At 33.6% G+C, this 24,003-nt stretch overlaps 1 protein-coding gene across 1 annotated transcript in view; it reads right to left on the reverse strand.

The window, feature by feature from the left end:
• Nucleotides 1-24,003, reverse strand: part of LOC135226703 (hornerin-like) — a 42,126-nt gene that overhangs the window by 11,324 nt on the left and 6,799 nt on the right. Inside the window, exons 2-6 of the mRNA XM_064266411.1 lie at nucleotides 20,524-20,673; nucleotides 12,079-12,553; nucleotides 11,205-11,388; nucleotides 2,189-2,469; nucleotides 1,256-1,373 (exon numbers count right to left, since the gene is read on the reverse strand). Of these exons, the coding sequence (XP_064122481.1) occupies nucleotides 1,256-1,373; nucleotides 2,189-2,469; nucleotides 11,205-11,388; nucleotides 12,079-12,553; nucleotides 20,524-20,673 (1,208 nt within the window). The remainder of the gene's footprint in view (nucleotides 1-1,255; nucleotides 1,374-2,188; nucleotides 2,470-11,204; nucleotides 11,389-12,078; nucleotides 12,554-20,523; nucleotides 20,674-24,003) is intronic.

Consider the following 24,003-nt stretch of genomic DNA (forward strand, 5'->3'; position numbering starts at 1 on the left):
CTTGCTCATAGAACAACCCATAAATACCTGAAAAAAGGTTTTTACGGGCTGCTCTATGAGCAAGAGCCTGTGCATATAAGTAAAATTACAGTGACTACTATAAGGACAGAATAAAAAATATTAATGAATTATTCACGATGACTTGGAACATGATAGCTAAAACAACATTAATTTTATGTGCATACCGATAATAAAGTCAACACTTAAAACATTTTCAAAAGCAACTTTCATCATATGTGAATATCAACTTCAGCGAACACATGAAATCTCAATTAAAGTAACTATTGTAAGGATTTGACTATCTGCTTGATTAACACCACAATGAAAAAAGTTGCGTAAAGTTTCGAAAAAACTTCCTGTACTTATATATTTGCATATTAACAAGGCACAGTCATACATGAATAAGTATAAGTGTGGGCAACTGAACGCTTACATTTTGCTATTACATGTAAATGCAAATACACGTAATACATCAGAAATCAGAATAAAAATAATTACAGGGCTACAAATTCCCATAATAATAATAATAATAACAATAACAATAATAATAATAGTACTGAAGAACACAAGGTGAAACTTCTAGTTACGAGAGAAAATTAACATCATGCCCAAGGTTACATATACACACGCACATACATACAGTACATACATTATATATATATATATATATATATATATATATATATATATATATATATATATAATATATATATATATAGTGTGTATATATAGTGTGCATGTGTGTATGAAATGTGTCCGCTCTCGTATGCATCTAAATGATACACATTAATCATAAGTCGATTATAAGCCTTCCACTGTCCGAATAAATACAAGCAGATTTAAATTGAAATCATAACCGTTTACCCCTTTAGGGGAAAATATGATATATTTTTCAACGGAAGTTTAAATTTCCAAAAAATAATCAGCCTTTTGTAGAATTCCAGAGTACAAAACTAAAATGATGTTTTTTCCATCTTTATAAAAAATAAAAAAACTCTGGAACTCACATATTCGTGTGTGCTCCCAGATTTTGAAGCCATCTTTACAGAGGGCAATTTCTTCTCAACTACGAGGGACATATTTCTTAGAATGGAATTCATACAAAATCCACTCGCTCATTTAAGCCAGTCCTACTGATCACCATTTAAAATATACAAGAGGCGATTCAATGGACACCTTCATCAAGAACACGTGTCAGTGAATGAATGTGAACAATAACAATAAAAAAAAACCACAGTTGCCAAATCTCACGTACCGCATTTTGCAAGTCGGACACTCCCATAAGTCTGGAATGGTGGAAAGTTTCAGATGGGTGGCCCTCGGCAGACTTCTCAGTCAGGTTGTGGGTTGGCAAGCTGAACAGATCAACGATCCTGTGGAAACAGAGAGAACACGTATGAGTCTCAAAGCTTGTAAGAATGGATGGGCCACAATGAGATCATAAGACTTCAGTGTAAATGCAATGGAATACATATATAGTACTGTCTAATACTAAATGGGGTCTCGCTGCGTATCTGTATCTGTTAGCCCAGGCAGTGGAATTATGTACCTGTTATTCAGTCGACTGTGGGGGAGTCATAAACAGGGTACAGAAAAGTATAAGGCTTGCAACCTCATCCCAAAAGTCTTGCTCCTATTGGAATACCCTTTCTAAAGGAAATAGTATGCTATATAAATACAATATATATATATATATATATATATATATATATAATATATATATATATATATATATATATATATATATGATTTTCCACAATAAAAGCAAAACTGATGAATCATCAGCAACCACTGTCTGGTTCCCCTTAGTCCTAATTTGGGTGGGGATAGCACAATGACTTAACCTTCGTCTCTGACGCTCGACACCGACCATTAAAACTTACACTTGTCAACAATACTGCCATATTTGTCCTTGGAATGATCTAACCAAGAAATATCCATTAAACCATAGTATTTATAAGTTAAAAATGCAAAAATGAAAGGACGAAACTTCATCATTAGTCCCAGCAGACACCAAATGAAGGCTAAAAAGGGATTTACTCTTGCAATTTCAGTGCAATGTAATTAGCACTGCAAATGGACATCAAACTATGGAATAAAAAAGCAATACAAAACAACATCGAACTATGGAATAAAAAAAGCATTACAAATGAACATCAAACTATGGAATAAAAAAAAATCGACGTACTTAGCTAAAGCCTTCAGGTCGTAACCCTTGACGATGTACTCGGGGTAAGGGGCCAAGGTCATCATCAGGATAGTTTCGGGGGTCTTCCTGGACTGTTGGGGCCTTCGAAGAGCTCGGCTGGACTCGCCCCTGCGGCCTTCGCCGCCCTTGGAGTTCTTGGCGAACTTCCATCCTCCTGAAGCAACGAGGTTGTTGGGCCTCTTGGAGGTCGCGAGTGGGGAGAGGGTGGTGGTCGAGGTGATAGAAGTGGTGACGGGGAGGTCGGTTGCCTTAAAGTAATCCTGTTTTGATTTGGGGGGGAGGGGGAAGAAACTGGCTGGTGATTGACGTCGCCGGGAAATATTATTCATTCTTACTCAAACGTAAGATGGATCTTACTCTCTTAAATTTACTTGGAATTAATCGTGAGCTTATCCCAATATAAATCAATATATTCAACATAGTTACACAGTTATTCTTCAACATTTAAATAAAATGCAACAAACAACAGTTAAAGAACATAATAAAATATGAGAAGAACGAAAGGGGAAAGAGGTCAGCGAAGAGAAGACAACAACAAATGCAATTCTACGAAACAACAACAAGCAACAAAGAAACAACATAATGAAGCTACGGAAAGGCTACAAGGTGAAAAATAAAATTAAAATAAAATTCAAAGTGAAGAATATCAAACAAATACTAAGAAAAATATGTAAAAGATAAGAAAACGACAGATTAAAGAAGATATCAACAAGAATAAAAAACAAAAATAGTTTTAAGAATGTAGCAATTTAAGAAGTTGGATCAAAAGCTACGATTTTAATACAATATACGGTTATAGAAAACAACTTCTACTACAGATTAGTGTTTTGAGACTGCGTAAGCAAACCAAGGGAGGAAATGATTCTACCTAAGGTCGCTTTCATTGTCACGTTCATGAATATATATATATTATATAATATTTATATTAATTATATATATATATATTATATTTATATATTATAATATATATTATTAATATACTGTATATATATAATATATATTATATATCTGTATATATATATATATATTTATATATCAATTAATATAATATATATAGATATATAATACTGTATTAATATATTAATTATATATATGTATACTGTAATATATTAATTTTTAATTGTTATATTTATTTATTATATTCAATATTATAAATAATTATATATAATAAATCTATATAAATATAATATATATATTATTAATAATTATATATATATATATATTATATATATATAATATATATATATTATATATGAAAATCATGGGCAAGATTAAAAAAGAAGAAATCATCTGTCACTTAAATGCTAAAACTGATATAGGAAATAGTAACTCCCTTGATACTACATAGTTCAAAGATAGACGCTAAATTTAGAATGCTTTGGTTTTCCACTAATACTATCGATTTGCCAAAAGATACGGTCCATCCACATGCAGAATTACAACTGCCTTTTTTTTTTTTGTCATGAGGTCAATTCTTTACAATCAAAACTGCTCTATGTTAATATGGTTTACAGATTATGACGTAACTGGAAACCATTCTCTTTGTATTGACCCTGAGATCTGAGTCGTCAAACACCTACCACAAGCATTATTGATGTATAGTATATATATATAATATATATATATATATATATATATATATATATATATATATATATATATAATATATATATATAATTATCACATCACTGTGACTCATAAATTATTCGAGCTACAAATGTCCTTTAATATCTAATTCGCTCTACCTCGGAACCGATATATTTTCGTACATGTAAACCTAAGGGGAATTTTATAGTTTATAATAATATCGTCCTCTCGTGGGTTCGAACCACCGCCCAGCGGACAGAGACGAAATCAGGACGCTGGGCGGTGGTTCGAACCCACAAGAGGAGCTAAAAAATTCCCCTTTGGTCTACATAATATGAAAATATATCAATTCCGAGGTAGAGCGAATTAGATATTAAAGGACATTTGTAGCTCGAATTATTAATATATATATATATATATATATATATATATATATATATATATATATATATATATATATATATATATATATATATAATACACACACACACGTCAATGCATAACATCCTATCACTGGCAAAGCAGTTTTCGCATCATTCATATATTAATTTCTTACAATGCGCAGCTTATGTAGGAATATTTTGCAAATTCATGCATGAAAGGTAAAAGGAATCAGAACAAGTTGTCAGTTCAAAAATATCCTTTGAGTGAAATAAAAAATAAAGTAAATCTTAAAAAAAAAAAAGTGGGGGAAAGGCTTCCTGGAGAGAAGACGACGTCCATTTGTCCTTAATTGAAGAAAAGCTTCTCTCTGTCTGAGGGATGGTTGAGGGTGGGGGGTGGGTGGAGCACTTTGGACAAAGTCCCTTCTATCTATTCTCAGAGACCGATTGATTTCGTAACCATTCGAACACCCCCCAGCGACAGGTTCTAATTAACTAATTGCCTTCCCAGGAAAAGGAAGGATGTTCGGTCGAGATTGGCCCTGACTTGGGTGAAGTTCGAGGAAGCTTCGAAAAGTACTTTTTTATTTACAGAGGGAAACTTTACGCGAGGTTTAGGATGTAGTGAGTTAAGAGCTAATTAGGAGATGGCAATACTGATATTCTACAGAGTAAAGTCACTAACATTCAACTGCCGGAAGTTACAGCAACGCACACCAAATTAAGTAACACCTACAGGCTACACACAATGGGGTTTGTTGTAACTTACCGTATTGTTTTATCTTCTCTTTGGGCAAAAACCCCACACTTACACATACATACATACATACATACATATACACATACATACATATACACATACATACATACAACATACATTACCAATACAAATACACACATACATACATACATACATACATATACACATACATACATATACACATACATACATACATACATATACACATACATACATATACACATAAGTATGCATATATACTACAGTACACTCATAATCATTCTCTTTCATCGAGAGTTACTCGATAAAAACGTCACTAAATTCTGCATTTGATTATTTCCTAATGCTGAAACAACTCCTTATTGTACGAAATTCGAATCATTGGCAATAAAGCCAAATAAATTTGAAGTAAACAAATGCCCAATAAATAACAAAAATGGCTTGTTGAATGTTGAGCTAAACGTGTTAGTGATATTCACAACTGAGTAATTGAGGGCTGTCGATACATACAAACTGAAATTGTTAAAACATTGTATATACCAACGATGACAAACAAATATCAAGTGATCTGAGTCACAACACGCCAATCCTCTACTCTAAGCAGAGACTGGCGACACCGTTGCCATCTGGTGGTCTAATCAAGAACTAACTGTGTGACGAAAGGTGGTGCAGCTACACAGGCTCTCTAGTACTGTGATCATTGGTGGCGAATGACGAAGACAGGTGATAGAGCACTGCGAAGGTTCTGTCGTGACAAACGACTTCTTGAAGAGTTTTGTCAGTATTGCAAGTCTTGGTCAGGGCTCTGAATGAAGAATCTCAATAGGTAAGAAGTGTGTCCAAAGAGGTATTAACGAATGAGTGATGTCCGAAGAGGTAAGTCAAGAGCATATTGAAAACGGGAACTATATCCGAGGGCAAACTTAACAAATATAATGACGTTTCCTGCCTACACTACGTAGGACAATCATTTTGTAACGTAATACTTTGGACTGAAAGCAATTGGCAACAGATTTTCTTTTGTCAAATTAAGACAACAGATTTTCATAAATAATTTAGGCGAGAGAAATATTAGGTTAGGTAATAACAATTCTAATTTAAATAATTTTAAGACGATTTTTGTTATTGAACTGGTTTACATCAAATTAATAATAACTACTTTTGTAAAATAACAAACCAATAAGAAACTGATATGATGATACGTACAAGACAATGTACCGCAATACTGGAATCTACAGACACTTTTATTATTTAAGTGTACATGATTTTCCCTTAGTGATATGAATGGAATAGTTTAAACTTATATATACCTTTAAAAATTTAGGTTATTAACAATCCTGGACCTTTTATAGACCTACTTTAATATCAGTAGCAGTATCAGATTTACTGGTTATGAAGTTAATATGATTTACTTATCAGATTTTCAGGTTATGAACTTAATATGGTTCACTTAACATATTCACTATTTATGAAGTTAATATGATTTACTTATCAGATTTACTAGTTATGACGTGAATAAGATTTACTTATCAGGTTCACTGGTTATGGCGTGAATATGATTTACGTATCCGATTTACTGGTTATGAAGTTTATATGATTTACTTATCAGATTTACTGGTTGTGAAGTTAATATGATTTACTTATCAGATTTAATTGTTATGCAGTGAATATGATTTTTTTTGTCAGATTTACTGGGTATGAAGTGAATATAATTTACTTATCTGATTTACTGGTTATGAAGTTTATAGATTTGGATACTTATCGATGATTTACTGGTTATGGATTAATATGATTTACTTATGGTTTATGAATGAAGTTCATATGATTTACTTATCAGATTACTGGTTATGAAGTGAATATTGATTTTACTTATCGATTTACTGGTTATGAAGTTTTATATGATTTACTTTCATTTCAGATTTACTGTTATGCTTTGAAGTGAATATGATTTACTTATCAGATTTACTGGAGTATGAGTGAAAATATGATTTATTGATCAGATTTACTGGTTATGAGGTTTATATGATTTACTTATCAGATTTACTGCTTATGAAGTGAATATGATTTACTTATCAGATTTACTGGTTATGAAGCGAATATGATTTACTAATCAGATTTACTGGTTATGAAGTGAATATGATTTATTGATCAGATTTACTGGTTATGAAGTGAATATGATTTATTGATCAGATTTACTGGTTATGAAGTGAATATGATTTACTTATCCGATTTACTGGTTATGAAGTTTATATGATTTACTTATCAGATTTACTGGTTATGAAGTGAATATGATTTACTTATCAGATTTACTGGTTATGAAGCGAATATGATTTACTTATCAGATTTACTGGTTATGAAGTGAATATGATTTATTGATCAGATTTACTGGTTATGAAGTGAATATGATTTACTTATCAGATTTACTGGTTATGAAGTGAATATGATTTACTTATCAGATTTACTGGTTATGAAGCGAATATGATATCCGTATCGGGTTCTCTGGTTATGAAGTTTATATAATTTACTTATCAGATTTACTGGTTATGAAGTGAATATGATTTACTTATCAGATTTATTGGTTATGAAGCTTATATGATTTACATGTCAGATTTACTGGTTATGAAGTGAATATGATTTACTTATCAGATTTACTGGTTATGAAGTGAATATCATTTATTGATCAGATTTACTGGTTATGAAGCGAATATGATTTACTTATCACATTTACTGGTTATGAAGTTCATATGATTTACTGATCAGATTTACTGGTTATGAAGTGAATATGATTTACATATCAGATTTACTGGTTATGAAGTGAATATGATTTACTTATCAGATTCACTGGTTATGAAGTGAATATGAATTATTTATCAGATTTACTGGTTATGAAGTGAATATGATTTACTTATCAGATTCACTGGTTATGAAGTGAATATGAATTATTTATCAGATTTACTGGTTATGAAGCGAATATGATTTATTTATCAGATTTACTGGTTATGAAGCGAATATGATTTACTTATCAGATTTGCTGGTTATGAAGTTCATATGATTTACTTATCAGATTTACTGGTTATGAAGTGAATATGATTTATTTATCAGATTTACTGGTTATGAAGTGAATATGATTTACTTATCAGATTTACTGGTTATGAAGTGAATATGATTTACTTATCAATTTACTGGTTATGAAGCTTATATGATTTACTTATCAGATTTACTGGTTATGAAGCGAATATGATATCCTTATCGGGTTCTCTGGTTATGAAGTTTATATAATTTACTTATCAGATTTACTGGTTATGAAGTGAATATGATTTACTTATCAGATTTATTGGTTATGAAGTTTATATGATTTACATATTGATTTACTGGTTATGAAGTGAAAATGATTTACTTATCAGATTCACTGGTTATGAAGTGAATATGATTTACTTATCAGATTTACTTGTTACGAAGTGATTATGATTTACCGAGTAGCTTTACTGGTTATGAAGTTAACATGATTTACTTATCAGATTTACTGGTTATGAAGTGAATATGATTTACTTATCAGATTCACTGGTTATGAAGTGAGTATGATTTACTTAGCAGATTTATTAGTTATTAATACGTTTTTCTGAACTGCACATTCAATAAGAAAGGCAGTATGCAAACCATGTTCGTAACATTTATGAATTTTACATTAACATTTATGAAACGTACGGATCCTGCTGTTAATAGTATCAATGGATTTACAGAATGTAATTTCCGCAGCGTTAATATTTTATCATTCTTTCACTGATATACGAACTATCTCAAACATGATATGCAATATTTCAGGACTTATGGGACAAATGACACTCGAATTAAAAATACTGTACAGTACTCAATCTAACAAAATATCATAGATTTGCAGTTTATTTATATTTAAGTTTGATACATTTAGTCTCCTGTTCGTAAAATGTTAATGGATGATCAGAGTCCTGAGTTACCTTGCACATTTAATATCATATTTATTTGAGTTAATACATTTAATTAATTTTATTTTGATTTAATGGATATACAAAATGTATCTTTACTCATTTTAGTACAATATACAAAACTTCGTGTTCCTGAAAGGTTAATGGATTTACATAATATTTCTTGCTAAGTTGAATGATTTGGACAATTTACTTTGCTGACATAAAAGGGATCTGCATAAATCTATCAGATTCGCTGGAGTGAACGAAGTTAGATTTATCGGATTTAGTCAGTTTCTGTTAATCCAGTGGATTTATAAAATATTCAGTTAGGTTAATCAGATTTAACTGGCTTAAAAAGCTCGTATACAGAACGAATTTACTTTTGTTAATCCAGTGGATTTATAAAATAGAATAGTTAGGTTAATCAGATGATTTATCTGGCTTAAAAATTATCGTATACAGAGCAGGTCTAATAAAGTTTTGTTAATTCAGTAGATTTATATAATATCTGAATACGTTAACCAGATTTAACTGGCTTAAAAAATTTCATGTACAAAGCGGATTTACTCATTTTATGTTAATCCAGCGGATTTATGAAATATAATTCAGTTAGGTTAATTAGATTTAAATGGCTTAGAAAATCTCTCTCTCTCTTTTTTTTTATGGTGTTTTTACGTTGCATGGAACCAATGGTTATTCAGCAACGGGACCAATGGCTTTACGTGACTTCCGAACCACGTCGAGAGTGAACTTCTATCACCAGAGTGGATTTATAAAATCCTTATTTAAGTTAATAGAATTAATCAGTCGTATACTGGTGACGACGATTTTAATTAACATGTACATAACCACAAGTTAATAGTTATAAAATCTCCATTTACTTAATTGGTGAATTTCCAGTCAATTTATAAATCCTCATTTTTCTTACATTCCAATTTAAATAAATCTAATGACATCGCATCTCAAATAAGATAACGTTGAAAGATTTCATACATTTTCAAAATTCCTCTCAATAAATAAATACTTAAACTTCTTACATGAATTTACCTTTTAAAGATACAAGGAAATCTCTGTATTGATATAAAAGCATTTTCCTGCCGCCTTTTGAATAAGCAAACTAAAATCAAAGGAAAGTGGTGTGGAAGAGAGTATCTGAAAATATTCTTTGTCAGGTAATGTCTAGAAAAAGTTGGACAAAAATTGGTCTAAGTCAGCATTGTCTATCGTCTCTGGTTTACGTCAACAATGTCCCTATAGTAGATTCACATCAACCGTGCATGTGATGTCTAGGCCCGTCCCTTACGACGCTCCTGATTGGCTGTTGATAAGCCAATCACAGGGCTAGAAACTCTGTCTCTCTCGAGAGTTCACACAGGCAGGATTTATGTTCCGCCTCTTTTGAAAGACGTATCCCCTAGGAGAGGTGGACTATACGTCCTGCCTTTGTGAACTCCCTCGAGAGACAGAGTTTCTACCCCTGTGATTGGCTTATCAACAGCCAATCAGGAGCGTCGTAAGGGACGGGCCTAGACATTACATGCATGGTTGATGCGAATCTACTATAGTACGTCATCACATTCTTTAGTCAGTGTCAAGTTGTCTCTGAAGCATGTCAATTCTCTGGTCTGTTATGTCTACACCGTTTCTGGTCTCTGTCCGGTCTCTGGTCAATGCAGCACAGGAACAGTGGATTCAAGATGCAACTTCTACTGGCCAATTGCAGTTTGTGCGGGCAGAATCCGGAATGCAGGTCAAGGAACGCGAGATTGGGTGTGGAACGAGCATTTAAGGCAATTATTTGGCTGAATATCACTGTATGGAGTGTAGCATTGCAGCCGCCTGCGCATGCAGCTTGAACTTTTCTGTGCATGCATTGCGGTGAATACTTTGTGAATGAATTGCAAGCGTGAGTTTGTGCAAAGTAACATTCTTTTGCTTAATTTATTTTGCCGAGTCATCACGTATTCTCTCCTAGACGAAGGAAAAGGGTATTCTCATGATAAATATATCTATATCTCAATAACAGAAATATATCCGTGTTTTGTAATTAATTAAATTATGCATTTAGTTGCTGACACTGCTGACAATTACGTACAATATGGCTGCAAGTGCCATAAAATTACGCACTTGATAAATAAAACTGGATTAACATAATACACTTAAATGGCCCAGAGTGCAAAACAAATATTGCACATGATGCCCGAAACTGAACACTCAAATTGGGCATACCCCTTTGCGCCCTCCCGTGCCCTTTGCATAGTCGACGACCCAATCTCGCGTTCCAGAGCCCCGCCGCCCAGGAATAAGACACCGCCCTTGAAGCAACAGACGGGAAAACTCACACTGAACTTGACCCTTCCGCGGTAAGGCTTTGCCTGAGACGCCTTTGAAAGAAGCCCTTGGCTGTCATCTTTCTCCTTGGTTCTGTGGCCCTTGGCCTCGGTGGGGCTTACCTCTGGCTCCGTGGGGCGTATGGTCACCTCGTACTGGGAACCAGTCTCGAGGACGAGGTAATCTGATCCAAGGCTGAAATCATGTCTAATAGGTTAGGGTGGTCGATGGTTTATATATAAATATATACATACATACATATATATATATATATATATATATATATATATATATATATATATATATATATATATATATATATATAGATATAGTGGCCAAATTTATTTTGGTATACCTGCAGGTATTCAAAACAGGATGTCTACTACTATAATGACTAACTTCCGAAATGTATGCAAAAAGGTGTTAGGACACAGAAAAAAGGACTTCAAGTTATGTTTATGAAATACAATGGGAATTATAACATGGAAAAACTTGTTTAGATAAGACAAGATAAGAGATTTAAAATCAGGAAAGCAAAGTTTAAAAAAAAATGACATCTAAAAGATTAATACAATATCAATAAAGGATACAACAGTTCGCTGAAATGCGAATGTATTACATACAGTAGAAATTGCAGAGAAAATGTTTACAGCATTGAAAACTTCAAAAGTGTTTATTATCACAGAATATGAGTGGAAAATATGTCAACATTTAAAAGAACTCATCCGTGACAAAAGAGACCCAGTGGAAATTTAACAATTTTAAAAACTTGGAATATAAATATATGGAACTTGAATGAAATGTAAATTACATTAAAATGAATAGAACTGTCAGCATAAACCAAAACTCCTGTCCCTAAAAAAAGAAAGAAAGAAAAAATCTCACTTTTCGCTTCCTGGCAGGACAGTGGTCGAACTGACTTCAGAAGCGTCGTACTCCGCCTCGTCGTAATAGTAGGCGTAGTCGTTGGGGTAGTCCTCGGCAGTGTAGTCCGTGAAGTACTCGCTGAAGAGACTGCCGAGGTAGTCGAAGAAGGAACTGCTGGGGGCTTCGCTGTCTCCCTCGTCAGGGAGAGCGTCGGTGGTGAGGTCTTCGTCTCCTTCTAGGAGGGACGTCGTAGTGGGTTCGGTCGAAGCCTCGTCCGCCTTGGTTACGGCTTCGGTAGTAGCGTTCGCGCCGCCCTGGTCTCTCCCTGGGGTGCTTCGGTGGTGATCAACGTCGTGGGAGGGTTGAGTTCGGTGGTGGTGGCGTCTTCGACGGTGGTGGTGATGGCGGTGGTGAGATCTTCCAGCTCTCTTTCTTCGGCAGTTTCTCTGCGGCTGACGCTGTGGACTTGCTGGTCGAGAGCGAGTCTCACCACCTTCGGAGAGAAGCAAGTGGTCAGGTGTGTGCTTCTATATCTACATCTATATCTATCTATATATCTATCTATCTAAATAAATATAATATATACACACATATATATCATATATAGACATATATATCAATATAATACACACACATACATATACATATGTATACATACATACACAGAAAGCACATTTAACAAAAAGGGCCATCATTCAAAATTGCAAACGATATATATATATATATATATATATATATATATATATATATATATATATATATATATATATATATATATATATATATATATATGAATTCTTCTGTTAAAACAGGATATGTCTCAAGTATAAACCAAAGTGTTTTAAAGGGCCTTTTATACTTTATAAATATATATATATATATATATATATATATATATATATATATATATATATATATATTGTTGTTGTTGTTGCTACTGTTGTTGTTATATTCATTGTGCTCAGATGGTGTTTTGTTTCTTGTGTTAGTTAACGAAACATTTCTTTTGGCCGTTCATTTGTTAGAGTTATTGTTCCTTTATATATATATATAGATATATATATATATATATATATATATATATATATATACATACATCAGTATATATATATACATATATATATATATATATATATATACTATGTATGTATGTATGTATGTATATCATATATATAAAGGAACAATAACTCTAACAAATGAACGGCCAAAAGAAATGTTTCGTTAACTAACATAAGAAACAAAACACCATCTGAGCACAATGAATATAGCAACAACAGCAACAACAACTTAAAGCTATCCAAACATTGCAGACGCCATCAGAGAACCCCCCACTCTATAATACCTTCATTAGAGTCGTCACGTCCTCGATCTCCTTGCGCCCTCCATGCTGCCCGGGCCACCTCCAGTCGATTTCGATGCCGTCGAGACCGTTGGCCGTCACGAAGCTGATCAGGCCCTCGGTGAAGTTGGCCACGCCCTCTACCGATGACGTCACGCGGGAGAACGTCTCGGCTTGGACGTTCGAACCGCCGAGTGAACCCACGAACTTCAGGTTCGGGTTCGTCTTCTTAAGGCTGAGCAGCTTCGTGAAATCTGGGGAAGATAGGGTGGGGGGGCGTTAGCATTGGGGAATAAGGTGCTACTGGTTGATGCTGTAACGTTGAATTCAATTAAAAGTGTCATGGCATCCACTGATGGATCTGAATGAATTAATCTTTTAATTCATACCAGATGACAAATATAAGTTTCTGGGTTCTACAGGAACGAGGGCATCCATTGCTACAGCTCCGCTGTTTAGTTTTTTTCTTAGTTTACACCAGTTTATACCACAAAGCTACAATATAAATTACAGAAAAATATCTATAATAAGATCTAGGTTAATTAGCAGTTTAGTAAATTATATGTCTATAAGTAGCCTTAATGAGGATTTTCTTCAAAGTATGAAAAAATAAAACCTGTTATTAAACACAGGATGTAAGTTCAGGCAAACATGGTAAGTCTATATATCACGAGACGAAAGGGTCTGGCAGACAAAAAAATTTTTATCCAAGAAAATCATACCACTACAAAAAAAAAAAAAAAAAAAAAAGGCAAAACACCAAGAAAAACAAAATAAAAAAAATTCTGAAAGAGAATTACGACATTGTTTTCTAAGTAGGTCAGGCCATTAGAGGCGATATTAAGCAACATATATATTCCATATGAACAATTCTTCTTCACATAATTACATACAAGCTGAAATGTTTCCTTCACGGGATAAAAAAAAAAAAAAACTCGACCATTCGCTATAAGACATTAATCGCTTGTTGACCTGAATGTTGCCCATTTCAAATAAAAATAACACTGCGAGTAAAAGATTAATCTCATATCCTCTTTCCCTAAATAAAAAAAAATTGAACACCTGAAAGATAAAAAGATTGGATTATAATCTGCAAAAATCGTTTGAAGTCCTGATGGCATGACATTTTTCCTCCCATGGTAAAACATCAAACTAATTGCTTTCAGCAATGCCAGCTTTAGATCTGAATATGAGAGAGACAAGGTACGAGAAATATCGGATGTGACAGATATGAGATAAATATATATGTATCTACTGTAGGGAAAATATTTCAACAGGGATAAATTCCTATCTGTTTGGATTTTTCTCTCCTAGATTGCTACAAATCACCCAATACAAAATTCAAAACTATCTTTCATGATCCAACATTTCTAAGATTACGGAAGTAAGCAGCAATCATACACCGATCGTCATATCCCTGAATGTCTTACAATAAAAACTTCTGACCGAAAAAAAAAAACTTAGTTTTGGTGATGTCTGGATTAAGAACAGAACTCAGGTCACTCCGAAATCCCTCGGATGGGTCTGTAGTCTCACGACCAATCTAACTTCACGAATTTCCCATCCGTCGTATCACGGCCAAACTAACTTCATGAATTTGTAAGAAAGTTTCTGCATTATTTTCTAATGAATCCTTTTGATCGTTGTGGGCAAACAAACGCTTATGACACTGCACAACTAATTCTTCAGAAATTAACAAAACTTGTAGAACTCTACGGTGAGTGCGCGCCTCGTTTCACTAACTAACGTTACTCTATTTTCTAGTTCGTTGGTCAGTTGGTTTATATTAAAAGCCTTATGACATTTCGAACCCTTCCTCTCAGTAACTCATAAGTGTGGTAAGGTGTGAAATAAAACAGGAGGTTTAGTGTTTTCACGTTACTGTACTGAATGAATAAACAGAATTACTTACTTGCTTAAACTGGCGTCGCAAGGACTATGATCGATAAAGTGTTTAAAACATTAGATTTTTTTTTTTTTTTTAAAGCGAAATAAATTTAAGGAAAAAATCGAACTTCAAAATTCACCTGAATAAAAGAAATCCCCTCATTCGCCTTCAACATTCAGCTTCCTATACGAACACTGAATCACTTCCCGTCAAGAAGCTTTACAGTCCATAGGCAATCAGCCCGTGATAAGGACGCGAAGCTGAAATCAGCCGGTAACAGGTGATTGACTGACATTGAATTGGCCGTCGCGACGTTAAATGACGGCGAAGAAGCTATCTGATACGCTTTGAGCGATATACGGTCGACCATTATTCAAAACGCGACATTTCTTCAACTCTTAATTAAAAGTCCGAATTGTTCCCCGAGCGATTTCGTCTATTCCCAGACCTGCCGGCAAAGAGCGTACCCCCATCCCCCCCCCCCCCCCCCACCCCCCAACAACTCTTTTTCTCTCACGTCAATTCCAGTTTCCTCATTCACATCATCAAGCCTCCTCCGCCACTTGAATTCTATTTCGAATTTAAACTCAGCGAAATAAAAAAAAATCGCCATTCGATATCGATTCGGGAAGAAATGACGTCATTAGGGACGCGACCGCCGCGTTCCGTAACTGTTCATATTCGAGTTTCTATTCCTGACATCTTTCCTAACGCAATTCCGAATAGTGCGGAACGAAACCAAGAGACACCGACCGATGAATTCTGGACCAAAATGTGAATCAGGCGTTACTCTTTTGCCAATATAATTACTGAGGATAAAGATTACCCTGGATTCCAAGATACCAAACATATTGGTGGCTCGCTAATATATATATATATATATATATATATATATATATTGTATATATATATATATATGTATATATATATATATATATATATATATTATATAATATATATAGTGTGTGCACGAAAACCATTTTGTAGCATGGGTGTTAATATGAGAATTTTGCGTTGGTTATTAAAAATGCCTGAAAGAAAATCCATCAATTTCAAGGACATAATTAAACATAATTTCTAATGTAAGCAAACCCTCTCCTTTATCTTGTACTCGGTTTTAAGTCTGTCCAAAGACGAAAACTTTCAGTCCGGTAAGTCGACACTTTTTAAGAGAGTCAATAATTACCTACCTCCATCGAGGGTGTGGGAAGCATCCCATCATATAAAAAGGATACAGGTCCAACCAATCTCTCTTTTTCTAAGTCAACCACGAGGGCATGCATCTATAATCATGCATATGTATTACTTGAGAGGAATGCAATCATACAGGCACTCTTATACTTCCATGTGTGAAGGAGACAGGTACAAGCATACTTATAAATATAGCAATCACACAAATAACCCTTTTTCTGTATGGGTTTCCTTTGCACATTTGGAAAAAACTTGTTTACATACTTGCCTTATTTCGTCACATATTCCCCGCCCCCAGAGAGAGAGAGAGAGAGAGAGAGAGAGAGAGAGAGAGAGAGAGAGAGAGAGAGAGAGAGAGCCAATACATACTAATTACATAGCAAAATCCCAACATAAGTCTCCCAGAAGCCTTAGAGCAGAGGATTACATTACACTTATTCCAATAACAAGTTCCCGAACTGACAACAAGGACTCTCTCTCTCTCTCTCTCTCTCTCTCTCTCTCTCTCTCTCTCTCTCTCTCTCTCTCTCTCTCTCTCTCTCTCTCTCTCTGAGAGACATACTCACACGCAGACTACCTAGCAGAGTTCTTCGTAAGGGTCTCACACGGATGGGAACAATACTGTTAGATCGGGATGCTGATTGTCCGTTGTCAGAAGACAGAAGAGAGACACTGTGTTGCATCCAATGTCTTTGCCTAATTAGGTATTCAGGTACATCCAAGTCGGGATGAATAGGACTCTCTCTCTCTCTCTCTCTCCTCTCTCTCTCTCTCTCTCTCTCTCATACACACTTCAATATCGACACGCGCCTCTCTGAAATAAATGGAACTTCGTATCGTGTGTCAGAGAATTATTTCTTTGATCATATTGCAGGATATCAAATACTGAATAGACTTTATTATATGAGGTTATTTTTTAGTTTTCTTGAAAAGGCCAAAGTTTACAGATTAAAAAAAAAAGCTATGCTCCATTTCTCTTCTGGGGGAGGGGGAAGGGGAGGGGTGGCTGCGTGACCTGTAAATCAACCGCAGCTTATCCTAGGGGCAAAAGTGTCATGGTTAATCCAAGACGGATATTGCAACATGATCAGGTTACCTAAGTTATAAGTGAGAGGATCTTTCCACTTTAGCAGTTAACCTTCTTTCTCTCTCTCTCTCTCTCTCTCTCTCTCTCTTCTCTCTTCTCTTCTTCTCTCTACCTCTCCTCCTCCTTCATCCTCCTTCCTTCCTCCTCCTCCTCCTCCTCCTCTCTGCAAACATAATAGTTGATTTCCCCGTTAAATTTTTCAATTCAAAATCTGAGCATATACCCGTAATTCTAAGTTCACTTATCGCTATATATAAATATACGTATGGATACGTGCCTTTGGTCGCAAATAAATTTTTACATTTCATCCTGTGATTTTATGTTAATATTCTCTCTAATGCATTGTTTTTATCTAGTGAAATTTCCCATGAATCTTATTATATTTATATTTTATCTTCCATATATCTTTCTTATGCTTTGTTATTTACATTCAATCTCAGTATTCTTCGCTTTAAAACATCATGTAAATAAGTACAGAAATACGTAACACTTAATTCTAAACACCTGGCGGCTATGATTACTTTTAAGTTTGTGAATGACTTACTTTCAACACCAGTGTACTCACGTACATCTTAATTCAGTTATTCATCTGACTCATTACTCATTTCTATCTGTGATTATTGAACAACAAAAGGGGGAATAATAATGGGGGGGGAGTAATTAAAAGTTTTCCGTATGAATACGCGAGGAATATAATTCCGCAAGAACATGGGAGGAATAAAATTCCGCAAGTATTCGTGAGGAATATCGAGTGATAACAAAACTTCGTGTCTAATAACCACATAGAAACTACCGCATCACCGTCTTCTGAGCGAGATTCGAAAGGCCTCGAGGAATCCCGGAGGGGAGGAGCTAATGATATCGCCGGAGTTTGCTCATCACCCTTCTTCAAAGTCTCATCAGGAGGCGCGATTCCGATTCCAGCCTCCAACTCCCATAATCAAACTTCATCTCGAGGGGATGAAAAGGGTGATGGGTGGGGTGGGGGTGGGGGTGGGGTGGGGGTGGGGGGGAGGGTTCATCTTGGAAGGGGGAGTGTCAACCCCGCGACACGATGTTGGATGTGAAAATGGTTGTCGGCTTCCGATTGGGATTTTGCAGTTTTTAAGGGATTTTCTTACGTGATTTCTTCTTCAGGATGAACACAGAACGACTTAAAAAAAGAAGACACCGTTCTGTAAGGATATATATATATATATATATATATATCTTATATATTATTATATATAATATATATATATATTATAGATATGACTGGTAAAAATGTTCCGTTACACAACGGAATTCTATCTAATAAAAGGAGCCCATAAAAACGACAAAATATAGAAAAGTAAGTACTATATTTCAGAGACTCTTGTCTCTCTCGTTTCAGGTAGACGTTTTTATGGCTCCTTTTATTAGATATAGCTCTATATATATATATATACATATATATATATATATATATATATATATATATATACATATACATATACATATACATACATATATATATATATATATATATATATATATATATATATATATATATATATAACACAAATTCACTGTGTACAATTTTGTTGCTTTCAAAGAGGACCTCAATAATACGGGAGGTTCAAAAGAGGAGTTGTCTGCCTCCATTTCCAAGGAACGAAGTAATCCACACATAAACACACACACACATACACACACACACATACACAGACCTACCAGCCACCGATCGATCCAGTAGGAAATGGGTATCTGTATCAGCAAGTGTCTATAAAAAGGCACACATCCAATACTCTCATTCCCTAAAGACTTAATGGGCAGGAATTTTCTACTTCACAACGATAGAAATAACACTTCAGAAAACCACCACGACGACATTTCTTAGAAAAGGATGTATATTAAACATTGACCAGATAAGTGATGTAAAGTTATCGACAGAATGCACTACAGGAAATATAAAAACAATAAAAATGACACTAATCTCACTGGAGGAAGTAAAATGACTTGTCATGCAGGACAACTTGTAAGCTCGAATTTACACTTTCTTATGTCACCTGTTAAACAAATATACTCTTCCACAAAATCTACCTGCTTCTCGAGTTACACAAATAAGTTTTCTAAGTCATTCTATCATATAAGGTCTGGAGGTCATATAGATCTTTTCTAGGGGTTATTCAAAGAAGCTCCCTGAAGTCGTTCTACTTAGCTCTAGAGGCCAAGGCTATCATTCTGGAAATCATTAGCCTCATTCTATTCATTCCAGGAAGGCAAAACTATCTGTATAAGTAAAAATAAATCAACTGTTCTGCAGGTAAGAGAAATAAGCCTCCAAGAAAATATCTCAAGTTACAACAGGTCGTCCTACTTATAAACGAAAATGAAAAGAGAAATGGGTTACACAATAAAGTGGTTGAAATAAAAATAGGTTAAACAATAAAGTGGTTAAAATAAAAATCTGGTTACAAAATAAAGTGGTTAACAGAAAAATCTAGTTACAAAATAAAGTGGTTAATAAAAAAATAGGTTACACAATAAAGTGGTTAAAAGAAAAATAGGTTACACAATACAGTGGTTAAAAGAAAAATATGAATTCTGATTATCTGCAAAGAGCATTCTGCTTGGATTCTAAGGCTAACTTAACAAGCAAAGAGATCATCCTAACTAGATAACCGGTATAAATTTATTTTTAAATAGGGTGTTAAAATAATACTTTGGTCTAGTCATCCTAGTCATGAGATGATTTCAATAAGGCTTTGGAGGTCATCTTAATTAGTCTTTAAGAATAATTAAGTCTATTAAAGACTATTTAGTCTAGAGATCATCAAGAATTTCCGCTAATCAGGTCATCCTAACTAGCCTGAAAATTCTCTCAATCAGTGCAAAATCCATCCTTATCAGCACGTGGGGGGTCATCCCATCTAGGGACAATCCTAATTACTGAAAGATAATATCTCAATCTTAATTTCTTCCTGATAAGGTATTTACCTGTCTTGGAGGTGAGGCGCAAGTTATCATCGAGGGCAATGTTGGTTTCGGTAATTATGGTACATTTGCAGGCGTCGAGATGAGAGAGATGGTCAACGCCCTTGTTGTAGCAGACGACCTCGGCTCTGGGGCTGACCTCGCCGCAGCCATCTGAAATAATAAGGTCATAGGAAGTGAGAGACTTATTTTTATTTTGCATGGGTGGTGGAACAATGCTAAAAAAGAAAGAACATTCTTTTGGCTTATGTATATATAAATAATATATATTTGTATATATCTATCTATCTATCTATCTATCTATCTATCTATCTATCTATCTATCTATCTATCTATATATATATATATATATATATATATATATATATATATATATATATATATATATATATAATTAAGTATAAAAAAGGCCATATGTGTGACATTAAAAAAGATATGTGGACTATAAATGGTTAGATAGGAATGAAATAAACTTGCCATTTAGATAGAGAGAGAGAGAGAGGGCGAGAGAGAGAGAGAAGAGAGAGAGAGAGAGAGAGGAGAGAAAAGAGAGGGGGGGAAGGGAGAAGAGAAAGGGAGCCGTTTTGCATTTAAATCACCTTGTTATCTAGTCAATCAGGGTTTCTGAACACAGCTTCCCTCACACGGCCAAGGATTCGATTTTAGTTTTGAAAAAAAAACACAGCCATGTATATGGCAATTCATTCTCACAAAATTATATATATATATATATATATATATATATATATATATATATATATATATAATATATACTATATATATTATATATATAGATATATATATATATATATATATATATAAAAGAACACGACCACAGAATTAAGCTGGAACGGTAGTTCAGTAATTGTAAGATCAAAAGATGTCTTGTCACGAAATCTTTTAGAATCCGCCATTATACAACTTTCTCCCAATTGTAATTTTAAGATTAGTTCTAGTTTGTATTATCTGGACCCTTGTATAAGTAACATGTTTAAGAATGATCTTAAAGTTTTAAAGTTCTAAGGGTTCCACAATAACAAAACATGTTGCGAGTTCATGTATAATTTTAAAAAAAAGCTTTCGAACCCTTCCCTGGCTTCATCTACAGTCCAAATGAACAATTAGGCAAACCTTGTACTGAGGTAAATTTAAAAATAAACAAACGTGAGTCGCTGGCGACTGTTGACACCGGTCGTTAGCTCGTTTATGGATCTTAAAGATAAAATCTCAGACTTAATTACAAATTAGTTACCGTATAGATACTCTCTTTTGTATACGTATGTTTAATATAGTTTTTATGAATAGGTTTACCTTGCGAAATACGGTTTTATTGTTTACCAAAATGAAATTTTTGTGTGGTCAGTCACTACCCTGTATTTGTAAACCTCTTCAATTGTACCACTGTTTTCGAAAGGTTACTAATTCTCCAGGCGTGTTGAATTCTAGGTAATTATTTCCCTTCATAATCCTTATCTGCCATTTATACGACTTTTCTTTGTAAACTTACTTTGCATATGTATGTCAGCCTATTAATTAAAGGACATTGAGTCGAAAGGCCTCGCAGCACTCTATTAGTTCACTTTCCCTCGTGGTTTCTCCCTTTACTTATATGAAAATATATTAATTCCGAGGTGGAGCGAATTAGATATTAAAGGACATTTGCAGCTTAATGTCTGTATATGGATCACGGTGATATGATAAAATTCATTTATCATATGGGATTTGTAAGTGGGAGTCAGCATCAACTAATACCTCTCTTGATGGGACTGTGGGTTAAAGCGCATCACTGTACGTCTTGAATTATTGGTTTCCGTGGTTCGAGTCCATGATCCGACGAATATTCTTATCAGCTAAAGAATTCCCCTTCGGTTAACATGTATGAATATATATTAATTCCAAGGTAGAGCAAATTAGATATTAAAGGACATTTGTAGTTTAATGCCTGTACATGAATCACGGTGATGTGATACAATTAATTTCTTATATATATATATATATATATATATATATATATATAATATATATATATATATATATATTTTATAATATATATATATATATATATGTATATATATATATATATATACATATATATATATATATCTAATATATATAATAATATATAATATATATATATATATATATATATATATATATATATATATATATATATATATATATAATATATATGTATACACGTATTAAATAATAACCTCTAAATAATCATACATTATACCACACAAACACGCTTCAAATATCGATTCCCCAACACAGATCTGGCATCTCGGTCAACAGCCTATCTCCGTCTCGATCCCCCCCTTCCGGCCACCCTCCCTCGCCGCCGCCTTATGAAAAACATGTTGACACTGTGAGGGAGGAAACGGAATTAATTCCAATTCCATTTTGGCACCTGACAACTCCTGGTGCACCAATAAAAGGGAGTTCTCTTACATTCGTATCTATATTTCAATTCCGTTATCTCTGTAAATGTACCTCGGTGACGGAACATGCACGCACTTAAGTATGTACGCAGTCAACATGTTTTATATATATATATATATATATATATATATATATATATATATATATTTATATATATATATATATAATATTATATATATATATATATATATATATATATATATAATATATATTATATATATATATATATATATATATTATATATATATATATATATATATATATATATATATATATATATATATATATATATTTATATATATATATATATATATATATATACATTATATAAAATATGTATATATATATATATATACATATATATATATATATATATATATATATATATATATAATATATATATATATATATATATATATATATATATATATATATATATAGAGTATATATATCTGCAGCATGAACATTACCATTTCACAGAAGCGGGTGTTTTTGTCAAGTTGAAAATATTATCTTATCATTACCCTTTTCTTGGAAATATTCAAAATATTCCAAGGCAATATAAAGGCACTATCCGCGTGACGGACGTAAATGATAAACATTTAGCCCAAAACGTATTTGTTAATAACTACTCATTTAAGAATTAAATATAAAAAGATATCCGCCAAACTCATTTTCATTCACGTTTTTCGTACCGTCTTTTCAGATGTTCTGTGTTCCAAGAATGGTGAAATGTAATCATACTTAAGTATTAATGGATTGCATACTTTTAGGTCAATTATGGGAGAATAATTAATACAATATTGACAAGACTATTTGGTTTACAAAGACTTTTATAATTACTTGGATTGGATCTTGTATCTTTCCTACCTAAGTTAAGTATATCTTAGTTTAACCAGACCACTGAGCTGGTTAACAACTCTTCTAGGGCTGGCCAGAAGGATTAGATATTTTTACATGGCTAGGAACCAATTAGTTACCTACAGCTTATTGTGGGATCCGAACCACTTTATATCGGGAAATTAATTTCTAATCACCAGA

Source organism: Macrobrachium nipponense, chromosome 15 (assembly GCF_015104395.2).
Source record: "Macrobrachium nipponense isolate FS-2020 chromosome 15, ASM1510439v2, whole genome shotgun sequence".
NCBI classification, from domain to species: Eukaryota; Metazoa; Arthropoda; class Malacostraca; order Decapoda; family Palaemonidae; genus Macrobrachium; species Macrobrachium nipponense.